Below are 10,747 nucleotides of genomic sequence, written 5' to 3'. Positions count from 1 at the left end.
GATTGCGTGATACCCACAACATCGTACCCGCCAATCTCTAATTGCACTACAACATCATCTGCCTTATTTTGTATACTGCATGCTTTCAGATACAAAACCTCCAATCCTATATTTGTCACCTTTTTCAATTTTGTTCCCGTTTTACACTGCAAACCGGCCCTTTTGTATCGGTCATATCTTCCCCAGAAGAGATCAGAATGGCCCATAAATCTGAAACCCTGCTCCCTGCACCAGTTCCTCAGCCTCTGTCAAATCATCCTATTCTTGCCCTCAATGGCATGTGTCACAGGCAGCAATATCCTTGTTGTGGTTTCCACAATTATTTTAGTCTCTGGCATTAGACTTTAATCTCTTTTGCAAGACAATGTGGTGGGTGAAATGAATGGTAAGAAGATTCATCCTGTCAATTGAATTCATCCTGCCGGCCAAGCTTTAATTCCATCTCTCTTTTCACATTCTGATTGGGCTGAGATAATATTCGGCAACGGGCGGTAGGTTGGTTTATGAAAATCGAAAGTGCAAGAACCTCTGTTATTGCTGCAGGTACTGCCGCAGATATTGCAAAATCGGCTTTAAAAGTTTCACTTTCCTTCCAGTGAAGGCAGATTTCTACGCATTTCCCAACTGAGTAGTGTGCCCCCGGAGATTGGCTCTCCTAAAGTCAGGAATGGCGTCTCGTGTCAAGAAGTGTAGGAACCGAGCTGCCAAAATCGGCTCCTGGGAGCAACCTGTGAAATTTCTCAAATAAGATTAAGAAGCGCTCCGTCAGCAGTGCTTGGAGACGGGAAGCCTGTTCTGTGATGAGTCTTTCCCCGCTTGTCCTTCATCCTTGGGCTACAATAAACTCGGACCTGACAAAACGAAAGACGTGGAATGGAAACGCTCGGGAGTATGAATTTTCCTTTAAAATACATTATTGCTCTTAAATGTCTTAATTTGTTTCAGTTATCTTTTTTGCTGTTTGCAATCTAATACGAGAGGACTACAGTACTTACTACAACTTGTTTGTCTCATTAAGTAGAAATTATGCGTAACTGGTGCACCCATGGAGTTTGCTTCTAGGATATGTCGGAGAATCGGAGAATTCCCCGTTCCGCTAAGTACTGCGACAATGCTGTACCCGCAAAACTTTTTAGACCATAAGATATAGGAGCAGAATTGGGCCATTTGGTCCCTCGAGTCTGCTTTGTACGGTGGCTGAACCATTTTCCCTCTCAGCGCCTGTCTTCTGCTTTCTCCCCGTAACCCTTCATGCCCCGAATAATCAAGAATCTATCACCTCTGCCTTGATATACCCAACCACTTGTGCCTCCACAGCCACCTGTGGCAATGAATTCAACAGATTCACCACCCTCTTGCTGAAGAAATTCCTTTTCAAATCTGTCTTTAATAAGCATCCCTCAAATCTGAGGCTCCGTCCTCTGGTCTGAGACTCCCCCACCAGTGGAAAAACATTCTCTCCCCATCTTTTCTTTTGAAACCTTCCAACATTCAGTAGGTTTCAATAAGATCTCCCCCCCCCCACTCCATTCTTCTGAATTCCAGTGAATATAGGCGCAGAGGCAGTAAACGCTCCTCAAATGTTAAGCCTTGCAATCCCGGGATCATTTTTGTGAACCTCCTTTGAAACCTCTCCAATGGCAGCACATCCTTTCTTGGATAAAGGGGCTATAACTGCTCACTCCAAGTGAGGCCTCACCAATGCCTTATAAAGCCTCAGCATTACATCATTACTTTTATATTCTGGTCGTCCCGAAATATATGCTAACATTGCATTTACCTTCCTCACCACCAACTCAACCCGTAAATTAACCTTTAGCAAATCCTGCGCAAGGACCTCCAAGTCTCATTGCACCTTACGTTTTTTTTTAAATTTTCTCTCCATTTATTTATTCTAGCAAAGTACATGACCATACATTTCCCAACACTATATTCCATGTGCCTTCTCTTTGCCCGTTCTCCGAATCTAAGTCCTTTTGCAGCCACTCTGCTTCTTCAGCACCACTGCCCCTCCACCTATCTTGATATCATCTGCAAACTTGGCCACAAAGCCATCAATTTCATCATTCAAATCATTGACATATAATATGAAAAATGAATTGTCCCGACACAGTCCTCTGTCGAACGCCACTAGTCAGCGGCAGCTAATCTGAAAAGCTTCCACTTATTCCTGTTTGCTTCCTGCCAATCAGCCCAAGTTCTATCCATGCTGGTATCTTTACTGTAATACCATACGCTCTTATCTTGTTGAGCAGCCTGGTGTGTGACATCTTGTCAAAGGCCTTCTGAAAATTCAAGTACACAAGGTTCACTGATTCTCCTTTGTCCATTCTGATTTTTGTTTTTTCAAAGAATTCCAACAGATCTGTCAGGAAAGAATTTTCTTTAAGGAAACCATGCTGACTTCAGCTTTTTTTTAATCATGTGCTTCCAGGTAACCCAAAACCACATCCTTAACAATCAACTCTCACATCTTCCCAACCACTGAGGTCAGGCTAACTGGCTATAATTTCCCTTCTTCTGCCTGCCTGCCTTCTTGAAGATTGGAGTGACATGCAAATTTCCATTCCTCTAGAACCATGGCAGAATCTATTGATTCTGCAGAGATCATTTCTAATGCCTACACAAACTCATCAGTGCCCTCTTTCAGAACCCTAGGCTGTAAGCCATCTGGTCTAGGTGAGTTATTTACCTTCAGGCCTTTCAGTTTCCCAAACACCTTCTCCCTAATAATGGCAACTTCACTCACTTCTAATGCTCTTGAACTTCCATCCTATTACTGGTGTCTTCCACAGCGAAAACTGATGCAAAATATTTATTGAGTTCGTTCGCCATCTCCTTGTCCCTTATTACTATCTCTTCAGCATAATTTTCCATTGGTCCAATATTTATTCTCACCTTTCTTTTACTCTTTAAATATCTGAATAATCTTCGGGTATCCTCTTTAATATCTATAGACATTATCTTTAATGTCTAGCTTATCTTCATATTCCATCCTTACGACTTTTTCAGTTGCCTTCTGTTGGTTTTTAAAAGCTTCCCAATCCTCTAACTTCCCACTAATCTTTGCTCTATTATAGGCCCTCCCTTTGGCCTTTACATTGGCTTTGATTTTGCCTTGTCAGCCATGTTTGCATCATTTTGTCTTCCTCTTCTTTGGGAAGTATCTATCCTGCGCCTTCCAAATTACTCCCAGAAACTCCAATCATTGCTGCTCTGCCGTCATCCCTGCTAGTGTCCCCTTCCAATTAGCTCCTCCCTCATGCCCCTGTAATTCCCTTTACTCCACTGGAATACTGGTCCATCTGACTTTAGCTTCACCCTTTGAAATTGTATATTATGATAACTGGTCTCTAAGGGTTCCTTTACCTTAAGCTCTCTAATCAATTCTAGTTCATTGCACCACACCCAATCCAGAGCAGTTGATCCCCTAGTGAGCTCAACCATGAGCTGTTCTAAGAAGCCATCGCAGGCATTCTAGAAATTTCCCCTCTTGTGATCCAGCACCAACCTGAATTTTCCAATCTATTTGCAATAGGTTAGTTGCTGGGAGTCACGGCTCAAAGGGCCTCTGGGCCTGTTCCGTACTGAATCTATAAACAAAGAATAAATCAAATGTGGAGTCTTGCACCTTGGTAGGTCAAATGTAAAGAGATTTGCACTGTTAAGGGCAAGATCCTTAACAGTGTTGAAAAGTAGAGGGATGTTCATAGCTCCCTGAAAGTGACTATACAAGTTGATAGAGTGATTAAGAAGGCATGTCACATACTTGCCCTTTTTAATTGAGGCACAGAGTTCAAAAGTTAGGAAGTTATGTTGCAGCTTTACAAAACTCTGGTTGGGCACAACCATGAGCTGCTCTAAAAAGCTGTCTTGTAATCATTCGACAAATTCCCCAATTGGGATCTAGCAACAACCTGATTTTCGCAATCTACCTGCATATTGAAATTCCCCCATAAATATCGCAATGTATATCCTTTTGACATGCATTTTCTATCTCCAGTTGTAAGTTGTAGCCTACACCTCTGCTACTGGTCTGCAGTCTACTTATAACTCCCATCAGGTTGTTTGACACTTTCAGTTTCTTAACTCTACCCACAAGGATTCTACACCTTCCGATTCAATATCACCTCTTTCTGAGGATTTTATTTTATTTTTTTGGCCAACACATACTCCCCAGCCCCTCTGCCTCCCTGCCTGTGTTTTCCTTGAATGTAAAACTAAACAATGTGTATCCTTGGATGTTAAGCTCCCAGCCATAATATTCTTCCACCCACAATTCAGTTATGCCCAAAACATCATATATACCAATCTCCAACTGTGCTATAAGTTCATCTACCATATTCCATATACTAAGTGCATTCAAATATAACACCTGCAGCCCTACGTTCATAACCCTTTTTGATTTTGTCCCCATTTTACATTGCAACTCATCCAGTCTACTGCAATTTTGCCCAACCCTTGCTAGCATCCTCACTACAGTTTGTGAACCAGCTGCCCTATCCTCAGCTCTATCGCTCCGATTCTCATCCCCTAACCAAATTACTTTTTATGTTTGTTTAAAAACTTGATATCTTATAAATGCCAGTAAAAGGCTTAAATATAAAATCTCAAGGTATATGTCAAAGTATACTTTGTGAACTCGTGCGAGCAAGAGTTTTAATTTCACCTCGGTGTATGTGATAAACTAATCTGAACGTATTTATAACATGAACAATTGAATGTACATTTATGTACAGGTGACTTCTTCGCAGGGCCGTGTTCCTGGAAGCTCAACTTTTATCCTTACTGCAATCCCGATATCAAACGAACGGAGCAGCTCCCTGCTCTAAATTCTTTGGCGGGGGGTGATGATAACTACAAAATTCTCTGCTTTCTCTATTCCGTCGTGGGTCATGTTAGACGCCGGCCCAGCTAGACGGAAAAGACAAAGTGTCGGTCGGTATAAGAACTGATTTCCCTCCTTCTCCGCGATGGTCTTCTCCATGGCACTGAGGCCACGAAGACTGCCCCGGCTGCTGCTTCATTTTCGGTTCGGAATGCTGTTGGTCGCTTCAATTGTTTGCATAACTTGTATTTTATTTTCCCTTTCTCTTGCGCATCGAGTGTTAGTCTTTAGTTTCTATTTTTTTCTTTTTCTTTAAAATCGGTCCTCTTGTGACTACCTGTGAGCAAGCAAATCTCAAGGTTGTATAATTTATTCTTTGACAATGAACGTACTTGAATCTTGAACTACTTCAGGGAAAGGCTGAACTTAGCGGAGGTTGATGCAAGGTGCAGCAGTAATTTATATTGCAATAAAACAATTCGCAGTTCATCGGTAAAACTGCAAAAAATAGAATTTCACTTTCTGTTTCGAGTTTCCTGTGCCTGTCCACTCCCCATTCCATTCCAATTTTACTTTTATATGATATAGTTACCTTTGTACCTCGTTGGCGATTATAAAAGCGCGATAAAAGATTATTTTACTGTACCGTATACGTTCGGTACTTTTTTCTTGGGATGACTTACGCGTGGGGAATTCTTGAGTGACGACTCAATTTTGGACCCAGACCACTGCAGTAACCTCTCCTCTCGCCAGCTATAGCCAACAGACATTTTGGGGATGCGGAGAGGTCGAGCCTTGGTCTAATGTGGGACAATTCCGTCATGTCGCACGGAAAAGAGCTCTTCGACCCATCGGGTCAACCCTGACCACCAAGCACTTATTTAACTAACGGAACTTTATTCTCCCCAAATATATCACTTCCTGCACACTATAGATAATTAACCTGCTCAATTTTGCCCACTTGGTAATAAGAAGAACATGTAAACTCCACTCTGATCAGAATCAGACTTCATATCATTGATTTATGTGCCGAGAAATTTGTTTTGCTGCAGCAGTACAGCACAAAACCATACAATTACAAAAAATAGTACAAAAATGAATTTTGAGATTCTTGGATTCTTTTATTCAAAATGAATATTGAGATTGATATTCTTGGATTGTTCAGAAAACTGACGGTGGGTGTAGAGTAAAAAACAGTTTCTGAATCATTTGAGTGTGGCTCTTCAAGCTTGTGTGCCACCCCCTCCCTGATAAGAAAGGAGACAATACACTAAATGATGAAGGTCCCCAGTGACATTGCTGTCTCTCCAGGATGTGCTGAGTTGTGGGGGAGCATTGTGGCCAAGATGGATCAGGCTGATTTTGACAGCCCAATGCAACCTCTTGTCATTCTGTGCGTCCAGGCTCTGCACCAGCCTGTGATGCAACCTGTCAGAAAGCTCTCCACCATACTTATGTAGAAATGTGAAAGAGTCTTTGGTGACATACCAAATCTCCTCAAACTCTTAAAAAAGGAGAATGAAGACTGAGTTGGAGTAAGTGATAGAACCCAGGCACTAAAACTGTGATGCAGATGTGCCACTGTATCCTCTTAGCACAGGAACTTAGAAAACCTACAGCACAATACTTCAGCCCACAAAACTGTGCCAAACATGTCCCTACCTCAGAACTGTGATGGGATCGTGAATTATCCCTTATGAACTGTGCTTTTAAAGAGAGAGAGAGAGAGCTGTACAACACAAACGGCTTTTTATTAAGAGAGAAGGAGGTGAAAACTGCTCACAGTTTGTATGGAATTTCTGCAAGGACACTGCCGGCTTCTGAGTTCCTTCAGAGAGAGAAAGGAGGACAGCTGGTGTTCAGCATGGCGAGATAAATACAAAGTCAGCTAGTAGACAGACAGACTCATGATTTTGGACACTGGATGAGCTTTGTTGTGCCCTCAGAAAGGTGAGCTTTTGGAGGATCGATCTGGAGAATCGATCAATGACTCTCGCAGTGTGGAACAGGTGTGACCGGTGGGAAGTTATTAGTGTGTCCAACCCTCACCTGGGTTGATAACTCCACCACATAAAACGGTCCCCTTGTTGTGGTCACATTCAGTGACTTCTAAAGGATTTCGGAGGACAACGGGAAGAATCGACGGCATCAGCTTACTCGAACAACCACAACACCCCTCTCTCTCTCCATCACTATTCAACTCAATACCACGAACTGAACTGAACTTTACTCATCACCGTAAGACTGTATCATTTACCCCTAGGCTTGAAGAAGTTTGGTTTTTATATTTCCACACTTATATATGTAATCATTGCTAACCTGTTTGATTTATCTGAATTTTATTACTGTATTGCGTAGTTACTAATAAACGAGTATTAGTTAATAGCAATACCAGACTCCAAGGTGTTTTCCATTTCTGCTGGATCTTTAACCCGTCATGGTGTATGTGACAGAACTACCTAGGCTTTACCCATAGCCCTCTATTTTTCTAAGCTCTTTGTAGCCATCCAGGAGTCTCTTAAAAGACCCTATCATTTCCACCTCCACCACCGCCGCTGGCAGCCCATTCCACGCACTCACCACTCTCTGCGTAAAAAAACTTACCCCGACATCTCCTCTGTACCTACTTCCAACGCATGATGGTGGAAATATCAGACAAGACATCTAAAATATATATTAAAAAAAGAACTGGCAGTCTTGTAGCCTTTTTGTTTTGAGCAGATGCAGCAGGGGAATTTCCATATGCAATTTCACCTTCATAAAAAGTGCTGACTACTTTTTTAATGAAGTCAGCCGTTGGTGTAGTGGCATCAGCACTGGACTGTGAGGTTGAATGGTCCCAGGTTTAAATCTGGCCAGACCCTGCACACTTCCCATTCATGTTGGGTTGAGTGTTCGATTCGGTCACTCAACCTCCTTTAAAAAAAACTAATATTAAGGAAGCGGCAAAAATGTCGCCCAATGTGCCACAAGGAGCAAAAAGGAACAACAACAACAACAAGTTTTTTAATGAAGACTGGTGACATTAATACACCAAGGGGGTGTGAATTGATTAGATGATGTTCACTTAACTCTTAATAAGCTATTTGCACAAATCAGACTTTTGTACCATGCAACACACTGTCTGTTTCTGGAGTTCTTTGTTTAATTTTGAAATTGCAGTCATAATAAAAAATAATGATTAAGATATCCCTGATTCATGGTCAGTAAAAATGTAGCTTCATAGTTTTCAATAACATCAGGAGTTTTTATTTCAAAATATTTTAACTAAGAACTGAACTTGTAAGCACACAGTATTATCCACTCTGAACAGTAATTGGATTATAAGGGACTTCACTTGCCAAACTTTTAGACTTTTACCCATGTGTATGAGTGAAATTAGTTTTGCATTTTGGTGGGGCACTGGGAAAATGATGGGATTTCGTTTTCTTTTTCCATTTTGCAGGTGTGCCAGCAAGGACAGCATTCTTGATGAGCTTGCTGAGTTGTATAAGTTTCTGAAAATTGTTGTGTTCAAGAGCACATTAACTACCTTGATTACATTGAAATTACCCCATCCAGAATTGATTTTTGTGGATGCGTTAAAGGTTGATTAAGCTGACTCGCTGCCATGCTGAAAAATCTGAGGGCTCGCATGGTGCTTGTCTGAGGACCAGTTCCTGGGATGCCCTGAGGGATTTTGATTGAGTAATGGGCCTTATCTCCTCACTAAAGCCACTGAGGTTTTCTTACAACTTTTAGACGTTGGCAGTGTTCTGAAACATTTTAAAAATCTTGATATAATTAATAATATTCTGAAAGATTTACATCAAAGCTAAACAAAATACTTTAAACAAAAATGGCCTTGCCTATTCCTTAGGCAGATAATGTAATTGAAGTGAATGAGACATGGGTCTAATATGTATCTAGAATTGGTAAGGCTGATACCCCAGTCAAAGAACCTGTTCAGATGGACTCTGTCATTGGACTTCATGGGGAATCCAGTGATGATGTGGAGTGACAGATGCAAAAGTATTGTGTCTAGAACTGTAGAGGTCAAGCTGTATCCCAGGTATGTGGGAATAGATGGAAGGCCAGCTCTTCCCTTGGAAACTTCTGGGCCAACCAGTACAGGTTAACCCAATGTTGGATAAGAGAATGTTGAACGTTAATGTTAGAAGTCAATTTTGTATTTAAAAGTAAGGTTTGGATCCTTTTCATATGATATTTCTGATGTGATATAATAACCCAGAATCAAAATTTGATAGCCAGAAGATTCCCATTTAAAATTAGGCTGTCACAGTCGCATTCCTAATGAATACTAACTTACTTCAAAAATGTCAATTGTAGAATTGACAGCATGGTTACACAGAGTCACTAATGTCGAAAGTAGGTTGCTTTTTATGGTTAATGTGGAATGCTCAAGTGTTGGCATTGTGTATATTAGATAGCAATGATCAATAAATTTGATATACAATACTGAAATTATTGGAAAAATTCTAATTGATAAAGTTTTATACATGTGCATATGCAAGGACCAAGCATGGACTATCAGCATGGCTCTGTGTAGGTAATATTCAACCTCATTAATCTGAGTGATTTTAAGGAGGTAACTAAGAAGATTGATTGAAGACAAGATGGTAACGTTATCTTCATGGACTTCAGTAAGGTCCCACATGAAGGCTTCCCCAGAAGGTTAAAGCACCTGGGATCCAAATTGAGCTGACTGATTAAATCCAAAATTGGCTTGGTGGAAGGATGCTTTTCATTGGAAGTCAGAGACCAATGGTGTACTGCAGGGATTAATGAAGGATCCCTGTTTTGTAATTTTGTGTATTAATTATGTGGAACTGCAAAATTGTTTAAGGCTATAGCTGAATGTGGATCAGCTGGAAAGCTGTGTGCAAGATTAGTAAATAGAATTTAATTGTGACGAATGTGAGGTGAAGCAATCAAATGAGAAGAGATGGAAATGGTAAGGTCTATCTACAAAATGCTAATGAACTTCAAGGTCCCTCTATTTGGGTTGATAGTTCCCTGAGAGTGTCAACTCTGGTGCAGAACCCATATAGCATGCCTCCTTCATAGATGAGGCATAGAATATGAGAGCTGGGAGGCAATGCTGTAACATTACAAAACACCAGCTAGATTGTATTTGGAGTATTCTGTGCAGGTCTGGTTGCCACACTAGAGGAATGGAATTAATCAGCTGGAGAGAGTGCAGAGGTTCACCAAGATTGGTGTTCTCTAGTTATGTTGTGAAGGAGGCTGAGGAGAACTTGACAGAGGTTTATAAAATTGATAAGAGGCATAGAGGATGAGTTGGTCTAGAATCCTTTTCTCACAACAGGCATATCAGAAGAAAAGGGCATGAGTTTAATGTGTGGAAGGAATTTTAAATGGAATTTGAGAGGAAAGCTTTTTTTTAAATACAATGGTCGAAATCTGGAACTTGCTGTCAGAGGATGTGATGAAATCAGATACAATCATGTTGCATAGGAGACATTTATACAAGTACTTAAATAGGCAAGGGTTGGATAGATATGAATCTGTTGTGGGCAAATTGGCAACAAGATCAGTATGAATGTGATGGGTTGAAATGTCTGTCTCTGTGCAGTTTCAATGACTATGTAATCAGTAATCTGCTATTTTGTGCTGTCAGTTTGCTTTGCTCAAGAAATGTGGTCTTGATAAGTTATATTTATTAGATAATTGTTCAAAAGACATAAGGGAACCATCTAAAAATAAATCCAAAAACCGTAAAATACCCTTAGTCTTCCAAGTTTGAAAAGCGCGATCCGTAAAAGAGGGAGGAAAAAATATGTTACCTAAAATAGGAATCGCTAACCCGAATTGATTAAGATCAAAAAATTTTCTGAATTGAAACCAAATGCGCAAAGCATATTTAACTATCGGGTTAGAGACCTGCTTAAGGCGTTT

At 40.7% G+C, this 10,747-nt stretch overlaps 1 protein-coding gene across 1 annotated transcript in view; it reads left to right on the top strand.

The window, feature by feature from the left end:
• The first annotated feature begins 667 nt into the window (after window positions 1-667).
• LOC134351141 (calpain-2 catalytic subunit-like) overlaps window positions 668-10,747 on the top strand; it is a 100,605-nt gene continuing 90,525 nt past the window's right edge. Inside the window, 1 exon segment of the mRNA XM_063057255.1 lies at window positions 668-889. Within this exon segment, the coding sequence (XP_062913325.1) occupies window positions 668-889 (222 nt within the window).

Source organism: Mobula hypostoma, chromosome 8 (assembly GCF_963921235.1).
Source record: "Mobula hypostoma chromosome 8, sMobHyp1.1, whole genome shotgun sequence".
Lineage (NCBI taxonomy): Eukaryota > Metazoa > Chordata > Chondrichthyes > Myliobatiformes > Myliobatidae > Mobula > Mobula hypostoma.
Note: the sequence above shows the minus strand (reverse complement) of the source record. Positions and strands in the feature narration are given on the sequence as shown.